Source organism: Bufo bufo, chromosome 10 (genome assembly GCF_905171765.1).
Source record: "Bufo bufo chromosome 10, aBufBuf1.1, whole genome shotgun sequence".
Taxonomy (NCBI): domain Eukaryota; kingdom Metazoa; phylum Chordata; class Amphibia; order Anura; family Bufonidae; genus Bufo; species Bufo bufo.
In genome coordinates this window covers 78,644,548-78,668,552 of record NC_053398.1, presented here as the reverse complement: position 1 = coordinate 78,668,552, position 24,005 = coordinate 78,644,548, and the positions used below count along the sequence as shown (strand labels likewise).

Sequence of the window (24,005 nt, the reverse complement as noted above, 5' to 3'; positions counted from 1 at the left end):
GGCAAAAAGATGCTACATGCGTTCAGCCGACCAGGCGTTCAACAAAGCAGGTATAATGTAAGACATTCAACCAGGCAGGCATCAGTAATCAGAAAAAAACAACATAACAGAGGCATTCAGCCAGGAAAGCCCCGAGGCGGGCCGTGCAGGCCCTAAAGCCCCGAGGCGGGCCGTGCAGGCCCTAAAGCCCCGAGGCGGGCCGTGCAGGCCCTAAAGCCCCGAGGCGGGCCGTGCAGGCCCTAAAGCCCGGAGGGAGGCCGTGCAGGCCTTAAAGCAGGCAACCAACCAGGCTTTAAAGCAGGCAACTAGGCCCTAAAGCCCTGAGGCAGGCAACCAGGCCCTGTCCACTTCTGGTATCCCCCATTTCCTGGTCAGAGGTAAGAAAACTTGTGGTAGAAGTGCCCTCCAACTTGGATAATGCCACTGTATTTTGAGCCTTTTAGGTGTACTGCAGACAGAAAAACAACATGAGTCTCTGCCCATCTGAAGATGTTCAGTGTTAGATCCAGAAGGATAGGATCTCTCATGCCACCTTGGTGATTGATAAAAGATACATTACATAAAAAAAAATAATAATAATAATAATAATAATAATAATCGCACAATTTAATACATTTTTGTTCACTGGAAAGGCCCTATGATGTCTAGACTGCAAACAATGTCCTGAACAGATTTAGGTTCTTTCGCTTTCTCAATCCCCATAGTGGAACTTATTGCTTTTAACCCTTTCACTACCAAAGGTTTTTTCCGTTTTTGCGGTTTCATTTTATTTCCCCATCTTCCTTGAGCCGTAACTTTTTAATATTTCAGTTCACATAGCTGTATGAGGGCTTATTTTTTGCGAGAAAACGTGTACTTTCTAATGCCACCATTAATTATGGCATACAATGTAGTGGGAAGCGGTAAAAACAAAAACAAAATGGGCTGGGGAAAAAACGCAATACCTCCACCGTTTTTCAGGTCTTGTTCCCACGGTGTTTCGTTTGCGGTGGCCAAAATAAGAATTGCAGCATGAACACTATTAGCCTCGTCAGCGAGGCTGATAGCATTCAGAACAATTACAGACAGCTCCATTGGCCGCAGGGAGTGTCAGTAGGAAGCCTGGAAATGCCCATTTGAAGGTTTTAATAAATTATCAATAAAGATTTATTATTTTTTGTATCCAGACAGGCAGTGATTTTTATTTACATAAAAAAACTAATAGCCAAGAGGCTAAACGAAACCCTGTTTCTGACCCTTAGGGCTCATGCACACGAACATATTTTCTTTCAGTGTCCATTCTGGGGTTTTTTGCGGACCGCATATGGAACCATTCATTTCAATGGATCCACAAAAAAAAACGGAAGGTACTCAGTGTGCATTCCGTTTCCGTATTTCTCTTCCACAAAAAAAATAGAACATGTCCTATTATTGTCTGCATTACGGACAAGGATAGTACTGTTCTATTACAGCCGGTTCAGACCTGAGCGTTTTACAGCGCATTCCTACGCGCTGTAAAGCGCTCAACAAGGAGAAACCAATGCCTCCCTATCGGCATGGTTCTCACCTGGGCGTTTTACTGCGCGCACGATCGCGCTGTAAAACGCCCGACGCCCCAAGAAGTTCAGGAGCTTCTTTGGGGCGTAGTGTTGCGCGTTCCCGTACATAGACTTCCGGGAACGCGCGACAATGGGCTATCGCTTGAGTCCGATGCGCGATTGTAAACGCCCGTACAATCGCGCGTACATGGCGTACGTTCAGTACGCTCAGGTCTGAGCCCGCAGTTAGGGGCCAGCTGTTCCGTAAAATACGGAATGCACACAAACGTCATCCGTATTTTTCGCACATCGTTTCTTTGTGGACCGCAAAATACCTACGGTCGTGTGCATGAGGCCTTATGTTAAAACATAACTTTCATTTGATTGCCCTGATACCTAAAACACCTAAAAGGAGAAAAAAGGAGATTTTTGTATAACTTACCAGTAAAATCTCTTTCGCGCTCTTCATTGGGGGACACAGGAACCGCGGGTATAGCTATGTCCTCTAGGAGGCGTTGACAATAGTAAAAGCTGTTAGCTCTTCCCCTGGCAGCTTTACCCCCTCCAGCCTGGAGAAAGAGCTTCAGTTTGTGTACAAGCAGTAGGAGAAGCCAGCCAACCAAAGAAAAAGAAAAAAAAAAAAACACAACATGGAACACCAACCATGCCAAAGACCGAACGGGGTTCTAACCAGCAACAGCTACAACTGTGGCCGAACAACAATACTGGGTGGGTGCTGTGTCCCCCAATGAAGAGCGAGAAAGAGATTTTACTGGTAAGTTATACAAAAATCTCCTTTTCTCGCCCATATTCATTGGGGGACACAGGAACCGTGGGACGTCCAAAAGCAGTCCACAGGGAGGGAAAAACCACAGACCCATGGAAGCAAATGTCCCTGCAGGCATCAAAGAACTGTCGCCTGCAAGACCACGCGTCCCAAGGCAGCGACCGCCGATGCATAAGAATGCACCTGGTAAATTTTTGGAACATGTGTAAGGAGGACCAGAAGCCGCCTTACACAACTGAGCAGCCAAAGCGCGATTCCTCCGAGCCAAAGAAAGCACCCACCGCTCTGTGGAGTGAGCCGTGACACCTAAGGGTGGAACCCTGCTCCGGGCGCGGTATGCTTCAGCAATTGCAGACCGAATCCAATGTGCAATTGCCACCTTGCCAATCCCTAGCGAGGACCCATCGTAAGACAAAAAAAAAAAAAAGGGTTCCGTACGCCGGAGGGGACTGGAGGCTGCCAAATAGTGATCGGAGCTCTGACAATGTCCAATAATGTAACCCCCTTCCGTAGGATGCGGAGGGGAGGGACAGTGAGGAAGGACAATTTCCTCATTGATATGGAAGTCAGAGACCACCTTCGGGAGAAAAAGGAAAGGGCCGGAGAACCGCCTTATCCTTGTGAAGAACCAGGAAGGGTTTTCTGCAAGAGAGCGCCCCAACTCAGATGCCCGTCTGATGGATGTGATAGCCACAAGAAAAGACTACCTGCTAGGACAGGAGCCGGAGTGAAATCTCCTGCAAGGGCTCAAAGGGAGAAGACTGGAACGCTGAGAGAACTATATTCAGATCCCAAGGCGGTAAAGGACACTACTGAGGAACCGTATGTGCCACTCCTTGAAGGAAGGTTTCCATGGGCACCAGGGAACCAGAGTACGCTGAAAAACTGCCCCAGGATAGAAGCGCCAACACCTGACCCATCAAGGAACTAAGGGCTAAACCAGGGCTTCACAAATTTCCTTGGAATCTAGGAGCCAGCTAAAAAAGTTAGGAGCTTTTTTTTTACCTTATAAAGCCTTATTTTCAGTGACAAAAATAACCCCTCTTAAATTAACATAAAGAAGTCTAGAACCAAACAACATGGGCATTGTTTATTATCATTGTACTGTGATGTCACTGTGTGCCGCATCTCTTCATTGTTTATCAGTGTACTGTGAGATCACTGTATGTATAATCCCTGCGCTGTGACGTCACTGTGTGTATGATAATATATGATTTCACCGTGTGTAACGGATTGTGGCTGAATTCCACAGCAAATCCCCACGATACATGTAGAGTTTGATAAAAATCCACAACAGGTAATCCTCTGTGGAAAATATTTCCATTGGAATTACCCTAGGAATACTGCGGGGGCCTTCCAGCTCGCTCATGGATTGTACCAAGCTTTCCTGGTCTCCTAGTCCTGAGGAGAACATCTCACTACGGGAACATATAGAGAAGTTATCAGATGATTTAGCCATTCAGGAGTCTTATGGCAGCTCCTAGGAGAACTGTGTGGTATACAGCCTGTCACCCAGCTTTCCTGAGGAGAATATATCTCAGTATGGGAACATAGAGAAGTCATCAGATGATTTGGCCATTCAGTAGTCTTCTCATAGGAGCTGCAACCCGGCTTTCCAAGACTCCTGAATGGGTAAATGATAACGTATCTAAATGTTCCTATACTGAAATATATTCTCCTCAGACCAGGAAAGCTGGGTGACAGACAGCCTGTATACCACACAGCTCTCCTAGGAGCTGCCACCCGGCTTTATGTGTGGTATACAGGCTGTCAACCCAGCTTTCCTAGAAAGGGACAGAACTAAGAAATGGCCGAATGGTAACTGCAGGGATGAAGCACGGTGCAGGAATGGCCACCAGTTGTGGCTAGCAGGAGCTCCGGCCTAATGACGGCAGCAGGTATGCAGCTCCCCGCTGGGTTCATGGCCGTGCTCGATGCCAACTTGGCTGCAGCAGGCAGACATTACAAACTTTGAGCCTGGCGGATAAGTGCAGAGCGCATCATTTACCGCCGCAGAGCCGGCCATGCAGGGACCTGGCAGCACTTGGTGCCCTGGGATGTTGCGCTGCCCAATCATGTCCCCTGCTGTATACAGCAAGAGGAATGATGATGGGCTGATTGTTTTCCCTCCACTTGTCAGCGAGTGCAGCGCCGCTACCTGTGCTCCCGCTCTTCCTCCCCTGCAATAACTCCTCTTCCCCCTCCGAGGCTCTCTCACAGGGACACAGGCTCTGATGTCTGCTGGACAATTATCACATAAGTACCGGCCGGGCTCCGGTAAAGGCTTCACCATTTTCAACTGCCCTGGAGATACACACAGCGACATCAGCACGCTGCGACCGATAGACGGCGAGAGAGAGTGGCCAAACCACGATGGAGCCAAAAGCTTAGGGGTCCGGGCAGGGTGGCAGTCCGAGCCTGGGGGCGCAAGTGATTTATAAAAATAAAATAAATAAAAAAAGTTTCATTTTTCTGCCCCCTGTTGGCTGGGCATCTCTGCGTCCTAAGGCAGCCGGCTTGGTCTGCCTTATTATAGCGCCGGGCCTGCTCGCGGTCTTAACCCTCCAGTGGCCGCACCCGGCTGCTGGGCCTATTTTCAAGCAGGGGCAAATACCCAGGCGCAAGGACAAAATTCCTAGTCGCCATGGCGACCTGGGATTTGACGAGCCCTGGGCTAAACCATGTCCAACCTTGATTGTAGAAAGGATAGGACAGTGTGGAGAGAAAAAAACGGAGTGAGGGGGATGTCCCGGCTTTCACAGAAGCCCAGGAAGGACCTCCAGGTCCTAATAGATCCTGGGCGATGCAGGCTTCCTGGCCTGAATCATAGTGCAGATGATGTCCGCCGAAAAAACCCTCTCCACGTCAGAATGGCGGTCTCTGAGTGGAAGAGACCAAGGGACGTCTCCTAGAAGGAGAACGAGGTCCGCGTAGCACGCGCAACAGGCCAATCCGGAGCGATTAGGATCCGTCGGAATGCCCTCCATCTTGATCTTCCGTAGAACCTGGGTAGATGGGGAAGGGGGAACATGTAAGTAGGGAGAACTCCCGCCAGGAGATATCAGGGTGTCCACGCCGCATGCGTCCGGAACTCTTGCTAAGGAGAGAAAAGTGGGAAAGTTTTGTGTAGATACCGTTAGCACACCCGAACCAATGAAAGAAGTCCCTGTAGAAGGAGGGATGTGGAGGACGCCACAGCCCACCAGTCGGGACCGTAGCATGTCTGGAAATGGAAGGCCACTAAACGCATACCCCGTGCAAATGCAGATGAGGGAAGGTAGTAACGTGGGAACTACCAAGGCATACGGGGTGGTTATGAACCATGAGCCAGAGAAGCAAAAGACAGGAGAAGAATAGGCTAGGTCTAAGTCCATTCCCCGTCTGAGACCGGCGCTATACAGAAGTAGCCAAGGATTAAGTCGCTGTGCAAAAAAACTCCGCCTGAGGAGAAAGCCAGGCAAGGGGAGTCACACTGTATTGCTAGCCCCATACCCCAGCAGGAGGGGGCCACCCGCAGAGGCCACCGAATTCAGTGCTAGAAGAGTCCACCACCTGAAGAGTGAGCTGCAGAAGAACCGAAGTATGTAGCGGTAACGCAATACCACTCCCACAGTAGTAGTTAGCGCTTGCCCGTCAATGCAAAACTGAGGGGGAGACCTGAGACTATCTGTAGAAGCCACGTACCATACTGCGCCAGTTAAGTAGAGCTAACTTAAAAACTCTACCTGGAAGGGCGCTGAACATGAGCAACTGCCAAGGCTAGCACCAGGGTAGGGCCCCTAGCTGAGGGGGATGTCCCACTGCAGCGACTACGAACTCAAGCATTAGCAAAAGAAAGCTGCACCTGTGGAGAGTGCAAGCATAACCACTTTCCCAGAGGAGGAGGAGTGGTGGATAGAGAATACAGAGTCAGTGAAACACTACTCGCTGAAACGTACTCACCAAATATGTGCAATGGTGCAAGCACTACGCATTGATGCGGACAATATCATGACCGACAGGTATAATGGGGGGGGGGTCTCTGGGACACATAAGTGATGCTAGGCAACCCCCTGAAAGACAGAGGATGAGCATGTAGAAAACCTGCGCCAATGGAAGGAATAGCTACCGTATCCACTGGCGACAACAGTATACCACTAGAGTAAGAGTACCGACTGTTGCCATGCCCCCTTGTGAAAGCAAAGGCACCTAGAGCCGTGGTGTAGTTTAATTGCAACATCCAAGAGGTTTAGGCATCACTTGCGGAAGGGGTTAATGCAACAGCAAGCACGATGAAGTGCAACACTCCGCATATGGAAAGGGATAGCGCGACAGACGGGAACGTATGCAATGGTAGTGCAATTACTCTACTTATGGAAGGTGGAATGCATACGGCAAGTACTTAAGCCAGTGGTAGGGAAAATAATCCACCTATGAAGGGGAGGGTCAATGCCCACAGCGGGAACTAGTGCATATGGCGAGTTCTGTACCCCTTGGGAGTGCAATATTGCACCTAAGTGAGGGGGTAATGCCTACAGCACGCAATGTAACCAGACATAATGTCATCGCGCCACCTAAAGAAGGGGCTAATGCATACGGCATGTACTGAATCCAGTGGAGATGCAATTCCACCACCTACAGAAGGGGGAATGTATACGCCCGGCACTGAACCCAGTGTACCGGTACTTAGTCCACCTATGGCAGGGGACAATGTATAAGGCAAGTACTGTATCCCGAAGTAGCGCAATTACTCCACCCAAGGAAGTGGGCAATGCATACGACAAGTATTGCTGGCCACCGTAGACGCAATCCTGGGAGATTGCTTCGGATTCATGTCAGGGACTGAATCAGTGATTTCCCCCCCTTACCCCTTAGACTGACCCTCTACGGATGAGGGAGGGTGTGTCTGAGCATGACCCAGGGAGGAAGGGAGGGGTTGCAGAGATATTCGAGGAGAAAGATGTCCTGCTGTAGGTCTACCCCTCAGAATCTCGCCCCTGGCAGTTGCAGACTGCGCAGTTGGGGACTTATCAACCAAACTACCAAGGGGGTGGAGTGGAAACTTCTAGAGGTCCGTCCACCGGATTGCGCAGGTGGAGAATTATCAACCAAACGACCCGGGAGGGTGGATTAGGAATGGAAGAGGTCCTTATAGAATTGCACAGGTGGAGAGTTATCAACCAACCGACCCAGAAGGGTGGATTGGGAAACCTTCATATCAACCAAACGACCCAGAAGGGTGAATTGGGAAGTCAGAGGTCCTCTATGAATTGCGCAGGCGGACAATTATCAACCAAACGACCCGGGAGGGTGGATTGGGAATGTCAGAGGTCATCTATTGAATTGCGCTAGTGGAGAACTATCAACCAAACGACTCAGAAGGGTGGATTGGGAAGTCAGAGGTCCTCTATTGAATTGCGCAGGTGGAGAATATCGACCAAACGACCCAGGAACGTCAGAGATCCTCCTTGATTGCACAGGTGGAGGATTGTCAGTCAACGGCGCTGGAGAGCGCACTGGGAAACCTTCAGGGTTCCCTGTATTGCGTAGGTGCATGCAGAAGTATCAACCAAGTGGCCGTTTTGGGGGCGGTTTGGGACTATGAGAAGTCCTCCTGACCGGGACAGGGTACGGGCCCAGTCTATACCGCATGGTAATAATGTGTGCTGAGGGGGGCCGGGGCCCGTATTAAATGCTCCCATTTTATTTATTTTTTTAAACTGGAGAAGAATATGAAGGGTTACTTATAAAAAGTAACTGCACTTTTATCTAACCCCTTGATGACCCACCGCCGGCCTAAAAGAAGTGGCTGGCCAGGAAGGGTTAAAATGTGCCTAAGACAGGGGCCGTGGTCAGCTGGCTTCTGGGGGAGGGGAGCAGCTAGACGGGAAGAATTCGGGGCCTAATTTTACACACACGGCCGACCAGGGACACTGCCGGACGAAAAGGGGCCTGGAGCGGAGCGTGCGCGCATCGCCCCCACCGTCCGCCCCTGGAAGCAACAGACACTGCCGCTGGATCCGGGTCGGGCAGCAGTGAGAAAGGACAATTTCCTCAGGTAGTCACCCCCGCAGCCAGACTCATGAGATCCTCTATTGCCGTGAGAGCTCTGCGGCGCACGAGGCGTCCGCGATAGTTTATCCGCCATTAACCCCTTTGGAGCGGCGCGCATGGCGCCTGCTCCTGACAGAGGCGGAATATGAGCTGGATATTGGGAGATGGAGCCGCTGCGCTCCTCTCTCTCCCGCTGAGTTTGTAGTGATTTTCCCCAGAACCATATTAACCCCCTACGAGCCATACAGTCTGCCCAGAGGGGGAGTGAGAGGGACTGATTCAGGGGTGATGGCTAAGATAAGAAGGGTCCCAGGCAGCCTTGTGCCATGCTGTGTCCCCCTCAGAAATTCCTTGAGGGCATCAGGGGAGAACTATGCCAAGAGGGAGGGAGGGGGAAGAGGTTAATACTTACCTAGTCCCGTGTACTCACCTCATCTTCTGTCCTGCCGCCAGGCCTTCAGCTACTGGCACCGTAGTGGCAGGACGCTGGAAAGGGGGCTTGGATGGGTGACCCTTCTGCTGGCGGGATGCAGGAAAGCGAGGCTGCCCTGGTCCACTTTGTCTTCTTGTGGGGGAGTAGGCAGCGTGGCAGACCAACGCTGGCATGCTCCCCCGGGAGAACAGGGAGGCTAGGCGACCACTGTTTCCTACCTGAAAAAAGGAAAAATAAAATAAAAAATCTTCAGGAGCTACCCTGCAGAGCAGGGAGGTCTTGCCTCCTATTGACACTAGAAAAAAACTGAAGCTCTCTCTCCAGGCTGGAGGGGTTATCGCTGCCAGGGGAGGAGCTAACAGCTTTTTACAGTTTCAACGCCTCCTAGAGGACATAGCTATACCCACAGTTCCTGTGTACCCCAATGAATATGGGCGAGAAAATAATTTAAATAACCTGCCGTTTGTCTAGATGTTAATTGTAGTGTTAATAGAGTCTCAAAGGTCTTCTATAGACCCTTGAGACTCTATTAACACTACTATCAACATAAAGGGGGGGGGGGTGAGAGGAGCGGCCAATGGCACAGCAGCCCACTGATACTGGCAAATCAGCAGTCTCCTTTATAATAACAAAGCTCTGTACTGTGCGGAGCTTTGTTATTGGAGCTTTCAGGCGTCAGCAGTATTGCTGTGCTGCCTGTGCCATTTACAGCGCTCATGAATGGCAGTTAAATTATCGTGCGTATTCACGCGCATTAGACATTTTTTAGGGAGTAAACCTGCCTGTACAGGCGTCTATGATGCTTGTACAGGCGTTACCGCTCACCATGTCTGCGATGCTGCACGCCCTAACCCTGCTGTTCTGTCGAGACTTCACCTGAAGCCTGGCAGGTAACAGCCATATTTTAATGAGCACCGTCGGATCCCTCCTGCATATAGGCCGTACTGTGCATACAAGGGATTTCTGAGCCCCTGCTCCTACATTTCCTCGGCTGAAATCTTGTTTTCTTCTCTGGATGGCTCCTGCCCTGTTACGGACAGGAAAAACACAGAGGATAGAAAGGATAGGGAGGTTTTTTTTCTGTCCCAAATAGGGGAGAAGCAATCTCAGGTGCGCTGTTGTGGAGGAGACTGGGGGAAATAGGCATTTTTTGGTCACTTTGCCTTACAAAAAGTGTACTAGCGAGTGATCAAAAAGTACAATGGCACAAAAATAAAAAATTTAGCTTTTTTTAATAAAATAGACATATTAGGTATTGCTGCATCCAAAATGACCTGCTCTATACAAATATCTAATGGTCTATCCCTTCAGGTGAATGATATATATATATATATATATATATATACACATATACATACACACACACTATATATATATATATATATATATATATATATATATATTTTTTTTTTTTTTTTTTTTTTTTTTTTTAAATTTGTCACCGTGCTCTACAAAAAGCGTAATAGCAAGCGATCAAAAAGTACTATGTACCCCAAAATACCAATGAAAACATTAACTCATATAGGCACAAAAATAAAATAAAAATATATCTCAGAAAATGGTGATACAAAAAACTGGATTTTTTTCAAAAACTCTGTTTAAGGCCTCATGCACACGACCGTAGTTCGGGTCCGCATCTGAGCCGCAGTTTTTGCGGCTCGAGTGCGGACCCATTCACTTCGATGGGGCCGCAAAAGATGCGGACAGCACTCCATGTGCTATCCGCATCCTTTGCTCAGTTTCGTGGTCCCGCAAAAAAAATATAGCATGTCCTATTCTTGTCCGTTTTGCGGACAAGAATAGGCATTTCTACAATGGGCCGCCCGTTCCGCAAATTGCGGAAGGCACACGGGCGGCTTTAGTTTTTTGCAGATCCGCGCTTTGCGGACCGCAAAAAAAACTAACGGTTGTGTGCATGTAGCCTAAAAGTGATTAAAAAAAAATGATGATTACACTTACTGGTAATCAAGATTTTCCAGACCCCACGACAGCACCACAGAGATGGCTCTGCCTCCCACGAGAGGAAACCTGCAGCATAAAAAGGTGGAGCCTCTTTTTTTGGCTACTCCCTGTGCAATCAGACAGAAACCATCACCATAGGGGGGAAAATAAGGAAGGCTGCTGTCGTGGGGGTCTGGAAAATCTGATTACCGGTAGGTGTAATCATCATTTTTCCCTTCCCCCACGACAGCACCACAGAGAGAGATTACAGAGAAAACACCTTCCTTAAGGGTGGGAAACCACTTCCAAAACCTTCTTACCAAAGAGAAGATCAGAGACCGAATTAAGCTGCAGCCAATAGTGACGGTAGAAAGTAGAGGGAGAAGACCACATAGCCGCCTTACATACTTGCTCAATAGATACATTAGCTCTTTCCGCCTAAGAAGTAGAGACCGCCCGAGTTGAATGAGCCTTCAGAGATAGAGGAGAACATCCCGAAAAGGAGTATACTAGAGAAATAACTGTTCTAATCCATCTGGCAATGTAACTTTTTGAGGCTGTCTTACCCTTATTAACAACTAAAGCAGAGGACTTCCTGCACTCCTTGGTCACTTCTAGGTAATGGATGAAAATTCTTCTCACATCTAAAAGAGTGAAAAAAAACCTCTTCATTATCTTTGGGCTCGGCAAAAAAAAGGACGGAAGGACTATCTCCTGGAGCCTAATAGACCTGCACGGAACTTTTGGTAAAAATTTGGGGTCTGGCCTAAGTTCTACCCTATCCTCCAGAATCGACATATCGACAAGGGAGGGTTGATAGAGAGATTGAATCTCGCCAACCCTTCTAGCAGATGTTAGAGCTACCAACAGGACTTAGCTTAAGGGTAAGCATTTTTACTGAACAAGACTCCAAGGGTTAGTAGCAAAAAATGTTACCCCCAAGGGCAGAAAGGGAGCCGAAACTTGCACTTTAAGAAAGCTCTTAGCTAACCCCATAGATAAACCCCTTTGAAGAAACCCAAAAATCTGTACAATAGAAAATTCACAGGGCCATGAATCTGCCTTTATTCCTGCAAAGGATAAGAATCTTTTCCAAATCCTAGCATAAAAAAGAAATTGTCACCGCTTTCCTACATTTAAGTAAGGTAGCTGTTAAGGCTTTAGAAAAACCCTGGCTGATTAGGAATAACCTCTCAAGTTCCATGCCGTGAGATGCAGCCTCCCTACATCTGTATAAGGAACTGCGCCCTGCACCAGAAGGTCCGGAACCTCCGGGAGGATCCGAAACTGACATGGATCTCAGGAGAGAAAAGCATGCCCTTCTTGGCCAAAACATCCTTGCACCCTCGTTCCTGATTTTTGTGAGAACAAGAGGGATCAGCTGTAGAGGGGGAAAATTGCTCTACTTTCCTGTTCTTTCTGGTGGCAATTAGATATATTGAAGGACAGCCCCAGAGACTCACCATCTTTGTGAAAATTATGGGGTTCAGGGACCACTCCCCCTGCCTCAACCTGTGATGGCTTAAAAAAAAAAAAACAAGGAGTTTTTTTTGTCCCAATATGTGTAGGGCCGAGATGAGCAATCTTTTCTTCCATCTCTTGGAACAACAAATCTGCTTCCCTCATGAGAGAGACTGATACAGTCCCCCCCTGACAATTTAAATAAGCCACAGTAGCACGATTGTCTGACATTATTCCGACATGCCTTTGCTGAATAAAGGGTAATGCTGTCTTTAGAGCTAATCTTACTGCCAGCCGCTCCTTCCTGTTTGATGAGAAAGCATTCTGCATTGGAGACCACTGACCCTGAATGACCTGATCCAAGAAATGGGCTCCCCATCCACAAGGGCTGGCATCCGTTGTTATTACCACAGGGTCTGGGTAACACCAAGGAATCCCCTGGCTTAAGTTTGTATAATCTTCCCACCAGGACAGGGAAATTAGTGTCTTTTTGGAAATTTTGAAAAGTCCAAAAGATCCCCCAATTCTCTTTAGGGATAGAAAGATCTCTCTTTGAAACTGTCGAGTATGGAAATGTGCCCACTGTACAGCCGGGATACAGGAAGTCAGTGACCCTAGAATAGACATTTCCTTCCAAACTGTCTGATCGAATCCACTTTATATTTTTGCCTGAATATAAAAAACCTTTTCTTGAGTCAGAAAGATTTTTTGAGCTACAGAGTCCAGGAGCAGACCCAGGAATAATTGTCACGTCTGTGGTAACATTCTGGATTTTTCTAAGTTTATGATCCAACCTAAGCTCTCCAAGATGTTCCTCACTTCTTGTACCGCTGTCACACAACTCTTCTGAGATTCCCGCTATAATTAGAAAATCGTCGAGGTAGGGTAGAAATGTAATGTCCTGTTTTATGATAACCTAAGCTACATCTGCCACCACTTTCGTAAAGATCCTGGGTGCCATGGAGAGGCCGAATGGAAGAGCCTGGAAATGAAGGCGACTTACTCCCCCTCTATGTTCATCGCTACCCTGAGGAATTGTTGATGAGCTGGATGAATAGGTATGTGATCAGCATCTATAAAGTCTATGACTGCCATAAAACATCTGGGAATCTGAGAAGATGAAGCGCTGATTTTATAGTCTCCATCTTGAATTTCTGGAATAGTAGGAATTTGTTCATTTGTTTTAAATTTATAATCGTGCGAAAAGAATTGTCTGGCATTTTTACTAAAAATCAGGGTTGAGTAGAATCCTTTCCCTTGTTCTGCCGCTGGAACCGGAACTTATACCAGTTTGTTTAACAATTATTATTTTTTTCACTTCTAGCTCCATCTCTGGAGATCCTCTTATGAAAACAAATTTTTGAGGTGTATTTTTCAGAAATTCCAGCTTTAGCCCTTCACTTAAAAGCCTTTTTACCCAATCTCCTGCCACATTCTCCCAGGTGGGAAGGAAGTACTTGAACCTTCCCCCCACCACACTTCTGGCGTCATTGTTTAGATTGTTTACCCGGCTGGGAGGAAGAGCACCCGAACATGAAACCTTTGCTTCTTGTAACTCTAGATATAGGATTCTGGTCTTTATCACCCAACTGCCTTCTACTCTGAAATCTGGATGATGTACGAAAGGGGCGTCTATATCTTTTGAAGGGAGCAAAGGAGGATTCTTGAGAAAACCCTGGAAATCTCTTTTTTCTATCCGCTGCCTTCTCCAAGAGAGAGTCTAGTTCTGAACCAAATAGAAACTGACCCCGACAAGGGATACTACACAATCTTTGTTTATAGGACAAGTCCCCCCCTTTCCAATTCTTCAAAGAGCTCAGCAGGCAGAATTGGAGAGGGGAGAAGCCCTAGCCGCCAGCTTACTCGCATCTACAAAGGCATCGTCTATGAAATCAGCCGCCTTATGGAAGGTGGGCAAGGATGCCAAGATATGTTCTCTTGGACATTTCTCTTTAATTTGACATTCTAGTCTCTCTAACCAAACGGCCATGGATCTGGCTGTAACCGTGGCAGCAATATTACTTCTGAAAGTGGAGGCCGCCACCTCCCAAGAGTTTCTAAGGCAAGAATAAAAAAATCCCGTAGGAATCCCATAGCCTCAAAAGGTAAGGAAGACCTTCTAGAAATCTTAGATATAGCCACATCTATTTTTGGGGCTTTATCCTAAGAAGAGGATTCCTCTTCAAAGGGATACTTTATTTTAAATCCTTTGGTAATGAAGGCCTTATTATCTGGTTTCTTCCATTCTCTGTCAATAATGGCTGACACACTTTTATGCAAAGGAAAACATCTGCGCCTTTTTTCCCTAAGGCCCTCAAACACCAAATCAGCCACGACTTATCTTCTTTTACGTCCTCCAATTCCAAGGTGGATCGTATCGCCTTTAGCAACTTATCAGTGTCTTCCACTGGAAATAAAGGTCTACCCTTCATGTCATCTGCCGAAGAAGAGGAATTTTCTGAGTCATCCCCTTTAAAGGCTTCCTCACTATCCGCTGAAAAACCCAATACCGCCCCCACTGCTCCACAGACTTCTTCTATCTCTTACAGGTTTTTAGGAAGTCTTTCACCTAATGAGAGATCTAATATTTCTCATAAAGCTAGATGACCCTTCAGCAACCATTTTCTCAATACACTGTTGGCACAGATTTTTTGTATATGAGGATGACATAGGACATCTACATACAGCGCACTCTATTTTTTCTCTTTGCCAAGACTTTCTTAGGCACAATCTAGAGAAAGAATAACCATAATGTTTGGTATCAAATACTGGGTATTTACCTCCCCCAAGTTTGCCAAGTACCGGCGCCGGAATCTCTCCTTCCACCGGATCTGTTCTTTTTTCCTCCTCCATCTCTCAAAACCAGGATGTATGGTGAAAAACGAAGAATCTCAGTATAACTTTTATGAGGAGGAATAGACCTTCTCACCGGAGGGTTCTAATATACGAGGAGGACAGTGGAACGGTCAGTTAGGAAAATATATATATATATATATATATATATATATATATATATATATATATATATATATATATATATATATATATATATATATACACACACATACAGGCACAGGAACAAAGGGAGCACAACCGGTATCTGCAGCCTACTTGTAAAGCCGCCCTACACTACGCCAAAATGCTTCCGGCATCCTGCTCCTTTTAAATGATTCGAACTCCTCCCCGCGCCTGTGGAACGCACATCACCCGGAAGAACATCGCTTGGAACACACGTCCCCCCCGGAAGCGACATCTGTTCTCGCGATGCCTCCTCCTCTGGACCGCACGTAGCAGCGTACGGAAGACCCGATCCACGCTGGGTCCCGGCCGCATGCGGCGGAATACAACACCGCCCTTGGGCTGTTTCCTTTTTCTGGAATCTCCAGCGCGGTCTCACTCCCATTGAAGAGTACACACGCGCCTGCTGTAAGAGCACCATAGCAGCCCCGAACTACTACTGGCTCCTCGGGTCCTGCCAACCCAACATATGGGCGATAGACCCCTACAGGTATGTGCCGCATAACCCTCCAGAGCCTCTCTGGGACTTCCAGTCCATGGGCAGAACCTAAATGAAAACCTGCAGGTCTCCCACTCCAGGGACAGGAAACCTCACTGAGGTGGGAGAGAGGCTCCACCTTTTTATGCTGCAGGTTTCCTGTCCTGTGAGGTTAAGCCATCTCTCTGTGGTGCTGTCGTGGGGGAAGGGAAAAAAAAAAACACTATTTAAAATTGGTATCTCTGCAATTGTACTGATCAGCAAAATAAATAGAACGTGTCATTTTTCCCCGCACGGTGTCCGCCGCAATAACAAGGTGAACACTATGTCATTAAGGGGTTAAACAATACCAACCAATTATTATCGTGAGCAGTATTTCTGCTCTGTATACATGAACATGTTGAATGGTACCTCCTCCTCAGCACATGGTTTATGATCTTCCTTCAGGACGATGCCCATGTATCCGTCTGGTAAAGTGACTTCTTGTCCTCTAAGCTTCCTGCCTCTGAAGGACACTTCTTTTCCTAGTTAGAAGCATTGTACAGGTCAGCTTTGTCCATCTTCAATCAACATGTTACAAACCTTAAAGGGGTTTTCAGATTTGCACCAAAATCCTTTAACCATTTATGAAGATAGCTGTAATTTTGTAATGTACTTTTACCTTCATTGCTCCTATCTTCTGTTCTAGGCTATAGTCACATGACCATGTCCATCCAGCTCTTACCTGCGATGTTATGTCCATGGAGGAAGGTCTATGTAACTAGTTGGGTGGGAGGAGCTATAAAGTAGCGGTATTGTTAGGGGTGTTCCTTTCCAAAGAAAGGAGAAGTGCATCATGGGTTTAGTTTGATGCAGCAACAGAAAGTGCCACAAACAGGATGAAAACAAACCAGAGCGATTTGTATACATGGTGAAAATGCATGGGGAAGATGTACATGAGGAAAGCAACTACATGAGCATATCTTTAAAAATCTGTAGTAGTCTCTGAAAATCCCTAAAAGGGTAGGTTCACTCTTCTCTTACAGCAGCTAAATCCAGCAGTCTGTTATGGCAGAGTTGCAGACTACCAGTCACCGTATCCAAAAAAGCCAGACATTGACAAATCCCCATTCACTATACTGGGATCCAATAGGAATCCTGTGGGTTTACAGCACAAGTACAGCATAACCCAACTGGCCCAGCTACGGCCAAGTTCACACTTCAGTTAGTTGGCCAGTTATTTCTATCAGTTATTGTGAGCAAAACCGGGTGTGGCTCTAAACACAGGAGCAGATCTTTCCCTTATACCTTATCTCTTTGTAGGCTTCACTGTGGGTTTTGGATCACAATAACAGACCAAATAACTGGAGTGTGAACTTAGCCTATGCTAGATACAGTAACTCTGCCAGTATAGCCTACCAGATTTAAATGCCACAGATGTGAACTTGCTTTAAAGAGGTTTAGCCATCTCAGACAATGGGGGCATATCGCTAGGATATGCTCCCATTGTCTGATAGGTGCGTTCTCTACAATGAGAACAGAGCAGGGAAATGAATGGAGGGCGCACTGCGCATGCGCAAACGCCCTCCATTTCTACGGGGCCGCCGAAAATAGCCGAGCGCTGGCTCGACTATTTGCGTATGCCCAATATATATGAAAGGGAGCAGGGGCCACGCATGCGCGGTGCGCTCCATTTCACTTCTATGGGAAGAGCGAGGAGCAGAGCTTGGTGGTAGACTGACCCCGGAAAATCCAGAGTCCTCCAGCCACAGCTCTCCCCGCTCTGTTCTCCTTGTAGATGAGGGTTTCTATCAGACAATGGGGGCACATCCTAGCGATATGCCCCCATTGTATGTGATGGGAATACCCCTTCAACCCCTTGAGGACCGGGCTCATTTTCACCTTAAGGACTAGGCCATTTTTTGCAAATCTGACACGTGTCATTTTATTTGGTGATAACTTTAAAATGCTTTTACTTATCCAGGCCATTTTGAGATTGTTTTCTCGTCACGTATTGTACTCCATGACAGTGGTAAAATTGAGTCATAAAAATACATTTTTATTTATAAAAAAAAAAAATCCAAATATGCAAAATATTTCGAAAAATTAGCTAATTTCCAAATTTCAATTTCTCTACTTCTATAATAGATAGTAATACCTCCAAAATAGTTACCGTATTTTTCGCCCTATAAGACTCACCTAGGTTTTTGAGGAGGAAAATAAGAAAAGATGTGCTTTTGGTGGGTTTTGAACTAATGGGGATCTGTGGGCGACACCGTTATGGGGGGGGGGGGGGATCTGTGGGCGACACCGTTATGGGGGGGGGGGGGGATCTGTGGGCGACACCGTTATGGGGGGGGGGGGGGATCTGTGGGCGACACCGTTATGGGGGATCTGTGGGCGACACCGTTATGGGGGATCTGTGGGCGACACCGTTATGGGGGATCTGTGGGCGACACCGTTATGGGGGATCTGTGGGCGACACCGTTATGGGGGATCTGTGGGCGACACCGTTATGGGGGATCTGTGGGCGACACCGTTATGGGGGATCTGTGGGCGACACCGTTATGGGGGATCTGTGGGCGACACCGTTATGGGGGATCTGTGGGCGACACCGTTATGGGGGATCTGTGGGCGACACCGTTATGGGGGATCTGTGGGCGACACCGTTATGGGGGATCTGTGGGCGACACCGTTATGGGGGATCTGTGGGCGACACCGTTATGGGGGATCTGTGGGCGACACCGTTATGGGGGATCTGTGGGCGACACCGTTATGGGGGATCTGTGGGCGACACCGTTATGGGGGATCTGTGGGCGACACCGTTATGGGGGATCTGTGGGCGACACCGTTATGGGGGATCTGTGGGCGACACCGTTATGGGGGATCTGTGGGCGACACCGTTATGGGGGATCTGTGGGCGACACCGTTATGGGGGATCTGTGGGCGACACCGTTATGGGGGATCTGTGGGCGACACCGTTATGGGGGATCTGTGGGCGACACCGTTATGGGGGATCTGTGGGCGACACCGTTATGGGGGATCTGTGGGCGACACCGTTATGGGGGATCTGTGGGCGACACCGTTATGGGGGATCTGTGGGCGACACCGTTATGGGGGATCTGTGGGCGACACCGTTATGGGGGATCTGTGGGCGACACCGTTATGGGGGATCTGTGGGCGACACCGTTATGGGGGATCTGTGGGCGACACCGTTATGGGGGATCTGTGGGCGACACCGTTATGGGGGATCTGTGGGCGACACCGTTATGGGGGATCTGTGGGCGACACCGTTATGGGGGATCTGTGGGCGACACCGTTATGGGGGATCTGTGGGCGACACCGTTATGGGGGATCTGTGGGCGACACCGTTATGGGGGATCTGTGGGCGACACCGTTATGGGGGATCTGTGGGCGACACCGTTATGGGGGATCTGTGGGCGACACCGTTATGGGGGATCTGTGGGCGACACCGTTATGGGGGATCTGTGGGCGACACCGTTATGGGGGATCTGTGGGCGACACCGTTATGGGGGATCTGTGGGCGACACAGTTATGGGGGATCTGTGGGCGACACCGTTATGGGGGATCTGTGGGCGACACCGTTATGGGGGATCTGTGGGCGACACCGTTATGGGGGATCTGTGGGCGACACCGTTATGGGGGATCTGTGGGCGACACCGTTATGGGGGATCTGTGGGCGACACCGTTATGGGGGATCTGTGGGCGACACCGTTATGGGGGATCTGTGGGCGACACCGTTATGGGGGATCTGTGGGCGACACCGTTATGGGGGATCTGTGGGCGACACCGTTATGGGGGATCTGTGGGCGACACCGTTATGGGGGATCTGTGGCTGGCTCTTATTGGGGTCTCTGGATGACACTTATGGGGATCTGTGGATGACACTTATGGGGGGGGGGGGGTGTCTGTGGATGATACATATATGTGTCATCCACAGATCCCCTCCATAACAGTGTCCCTGTAGTTTGAATGACCCCCAATACAGGGGGTGGGGGTCGCATCTTTTTTTATAATGACAGCGGGGCCCGTGCAGTGACTATTCTACTACACGGGCCCCGCTCACTGTATATACCGTAATCTTATCTATAATTGTGGCATTGTTAATTGTAATCAGCGCCTGTATTACTTACAACAAGCGCTCGGTAGCAGAGAGGAGGGAGGAGGCAGGCCGGGAGGACAGGCGCTGGCAGCGTGAGTCACTACGTCATGCGCCCACGCCGCCTGCTTCATTCATAAAGTGGGCGGCGTGACATAGTGACTCACGCTGCCAGCGTCCGTCCTCCCGGCCTGCCTCCTCCCTCCTCTCTGCTACCGAGCGTTTGTTGTAAGTAATACAGGCGCTGATTACTATTAACAAAGCCACAATTATAGATGAGATTACGGTATATACAGTGAGCGGGGCATGTGTAGTAGAATACAGTCACTGCACGGGCCCCGCTCTCATTATAAAAAGCGATGCCGGCCCCCAACCCCTCCCTCTCAGCTGATACACCCGCCGCGCGGCGTATCATTGACAGTTCGGCAAAATGCAGCATTCGCCCCATAAGACTCACTGCTATTTCCCCCCCCACTTTTGGGGGGGGGGGGGGAAGGTGCGTCTTATAGGGCGAAAAATACGGTATTACTTTACATTCCCCATATGTCTACTTCATGTTTGGATCATTTTCTGAATGTCATTTTATTTTTTGGGAACATTACAAGGCTTAGAAGTTTAGAAGCAAATCTTGAACATTTTCAGAAATTTTCAAAAACCCACTTTTTCAGGACCAGTTCAGGTCTGAAGTCACTTTGTGAGGCTTACATAATAGAAACCACCCAAAAATGACCCCATTTTACAAACTACACCCCTCAAGGTATTCAAAAAAATGATTTTACAAACTTTGTTAACCCTTTAGGTGTTCCAAAAGAATGGAAAATAGAGATAAAATTTCATTTTTTTGGCTGATTTTCCAGTTACAAAGCAAGGGTTAACAGCCAAACAAAACTCAATATTTATGGCCCTGATTCTGTAGTTTACAGAAACACCCCATATGTGGTTGTAAACTGCTGTACAGGCACATGGCAGGGCGCAGAAGAAAAGGAATGCCATACGGTTTTTGGAAGGCAGATTTTGCTGGACTGGTTTTTTGATACCATGTCCCATTTGAAGCCCCCTGATGCACCCCTAGAGTAGAAACTACAAAAAAGTGACCATTTTAGAAACAAAGGGATAGGGTGGCAGTTTTGTTGGTACTATTTTAGTGTACATATGATTTTTGGTTGCTCTATATTACACTTTTTGTGAAGCAAGGTAACAAGAAAGACATACATTACTCTTACCGTTAATAGTTTTTTCCCTTTAGCCTCCACAACGGCAGTAACATGGAGATTATCCCGCCTTCTCAGGGACAGGAAACTTGTGGACCAGCCCATATAAGGCCCCCTCCCTCTTACCTCTACAGTTAGTAACCTAGTACTCAGAGATAAATGCAAGGAAAGTTTAATAAGTCACAAAATACAAAATACCAGAGCCAGAACTCTCTAACTCACAGGATTAGAGGAAACATATAAACGATTACAGGTAAGAGTAATGTATGTCTTTTCCTCACGCCTCCACAACGGCAGTAACATGGAGGAAATAACATAGGAAACAGCCTAGGGTGGGACAACTGCAGATAGGACCCTACGCCCAAAAGCTAAATCCCTATTTGCAGAAACAACCAGTTTGTAATGCTTGAAAAATGTACATGGATTGGACCGCCTCTCAGTGCGCCTGCGCAGATTGAAGATAGGTACGGCCACGGCGCAGGCGCCAGATATTAAATGAAAATGTACATGGATTGGACCGCCTCTCAGTGCGCCTGCGCAGATTGAAGATAGGTACGGCCACGGCGCAGGCGCCAGATATTAAATGAAAACAGGCAGGGCCAGCAGAGAACGATTCCGTTCCCTGGCCCTGTCAATCACAATGTGGAGGGGGCGTCATTAGGGTCGGAGGATGCGGCTGCTACCAGCAAGTAGCCGCCCTACTTGCTGGTAGCAAGGTAATTTACATATTATAAAAATAGCGTTTTATCAAATTCTACTGAACGAAAATTATTATTTTACTTAAGTATGCAGAGATCGCAGTGTAGGGATTATTATTAAACCAAAAAAAAAAAACGGTTTAGTGGGCTGACAGAAGCTCTTTAAGAAGACAGAGGTCTTCAAATGGAAGGGCAGTTTTTTTTATAGATTCTTGCCACTGGGGCATCTACTTTAGGGGTCTTATCCCAAGCCACAGAATCTTCTTCAGCGAATGGGTATTTTCTTTTTAACCATTTAGAGGCAGATTTTTTTTCTCAGGGTCTCTCCATTCTGACTGTATTAACGCCCTGATGTTAGGGTGGACGGGAAAAAATCGTTTTTTCTTGTCTCCTAACCCAGCAAACAATTGATCTTGTACTGAAAGGGGTTCTCTGGGCTCTTGCAGATTTATCGTAGCCCTGATTGTTTTCAGTAGAGAATCCGTCTCTTCAACAGAACAGAGAGGTTTACCGTCTGCTTGGTCTGAGGCATCAGAATCAGACTTAGATGAATTTCACTCTCATCCAGGTCAGAGTCTTGCATAGAGACTATGGATCCGGAGGTAGACGGTCTGGGCGGCAATGTAGATAACTTAGCTTCTACAGCTGCACCCACTTCTTCTCTAATTATGGTTTTTAGACTCTCTACTAAAGATGGGGTCTCCTCTGACACAACCTTGTCACAACACTTTTGGCACAAGGATTTCTAGACAGTAATTTTTTGCAGATAGCGCATTTTTTCGAGCATTTTTTACCCTGAGAGACACAAAATTTGGAGAGGAAAAAAAATTATCCTTAGTCTCTTAGAAAGGGTAAAGAACCACCACCAAGGAGACCCTAAGTGCAGGATAAAGCAACCTGACATCTAGTAACGGGAGGAGGCTTACCGGGCTACAGGGCCTGGAAGTGTCTGTGGGCCGCCTGGGCGATTCGTCTGCTTGCTGGGACATCTCTCAGGAGAGGAGAGCTGGAGCTGCATCGGAACGCCGGCAGCCGCGCTCCTTTACTTCCTGTTGCCCGATGATGACGACATCCGCTCTGCTCCGCCCCCTTCCTGCGCCGCGTGCCGGCCACTGACGTCACCTAGGATCCTGCTGCCGGCGCGCGCACACAGGAGAATATGTGGAGAGCGTTCCCAGGCCCAGGAACACTCCCCCGGCTCACAGAACAGGGCCGGTCCGCACTGGACGCGGGTCCATAGCCCAGGGTGTCCAGCATCGCTGGGCTTAAACCGGAGGGAAGGAGGAACATTGGCAGAGTTCCGCGACCCTATCCCCTGCCTCAGCCGGGATAACAAACCAAAAAGGCTGGGCGCCTGACTGGTCCATACGGCAAGTCCTGACCTTCTGAGAGACAGGAAAACCACTGAAGAGGTAAGAGGGAGGGGGCCTTATATGGGCTGGTCCACAAGTTGTTTCCTGTCCCTGAGAAGGCGGGATAATCTCCATGTTACTGCCGTTGTAGAGGCGTGGGGAAAATAGCTGTTTTGGCACAGTTTTAATTTTTTATTTTATTTACAACATTCATCTGACAGGTTAGATCATGTGGTATTTTTATAGAGCAAGTTGTCACGGACGCGATAATGACAAATATGAATTTTTTTATTTTTATTTTTTAAATGATTCTTTAGGTGTCTCCACATTCTGAAAGCCATAGTTTTTATTTTTTGGGCGACTGACTTGTGTAGGGGCAAATTTTTTTCGGGATGCGATGACTGTTTGATTGGCACTATTTTGGGGTGCGTATGACTTTGTCACTTGCCATTACACTTTTTCTGGTGTAAGGTGACAAAAAAAAAGGAGATTTTTGTATAACTTACCAGTAAAATCTCTCTTTCTCGCTCTTCATTGGGGGACACAGGAATCGTGGGTATAGCTATGTCCTCTAGGAGGCGTTGACACTAGTAAAAGCTGTTAGCTCCTCCCCTGGCAGCTATACCACCTCCAGCCTGGAGAGAGAGCTTTAGTTTGTGAACACACAGTAGAAGCAAGCCAACCAAGAAAAAACATGGAACACCAACCATGCCGAAGGACCCAACGGGGTTCAAACCAGCAACTGCCACAACTGTGACCGAACAACAATACTGGGTGGGTGCCGTGTCCCCCAATGAAGAGCGAGAAAGATTTTACTGGTAAGTTATACAAAAATCTCCTTTTCTTGCCCATATTCATTGGGGGACACAGGAACCGTGGGACGACCGAAAGCAGTCCACGGGGAGGGAAAAACAACAGACCCATGGAAGCAAGCATCCCTGCTGGCATCTAAGAAAACTGCCGCCTGTAAGATCACG

At 47.9% G+C, this 24,005-nt stretch overlaps 1 protein-coding gene across 1 annotated transcript in view; it reads right to left on the bottom strand.

The window, feature by feature from the left end:
- Window positions 1–24,005, bottom strand: part of RNASEH2C (ribonuclease H2 subunit C) — a 64,207-nt gene that overhangs the window by 29,482 nt on the left and 10,720 nt on the right. Inside the window, exon 2 of the mRNA XM_040410179.1 lies at window positions 16,080–16,192. Coding sequence (XP_040266113.1) covers window positions 16,080–16,192 — 113 coding nt within the window. The remainder of the gene's footprint in view (window positions 1–16,079; window positions 16,193–24,005) is intronic.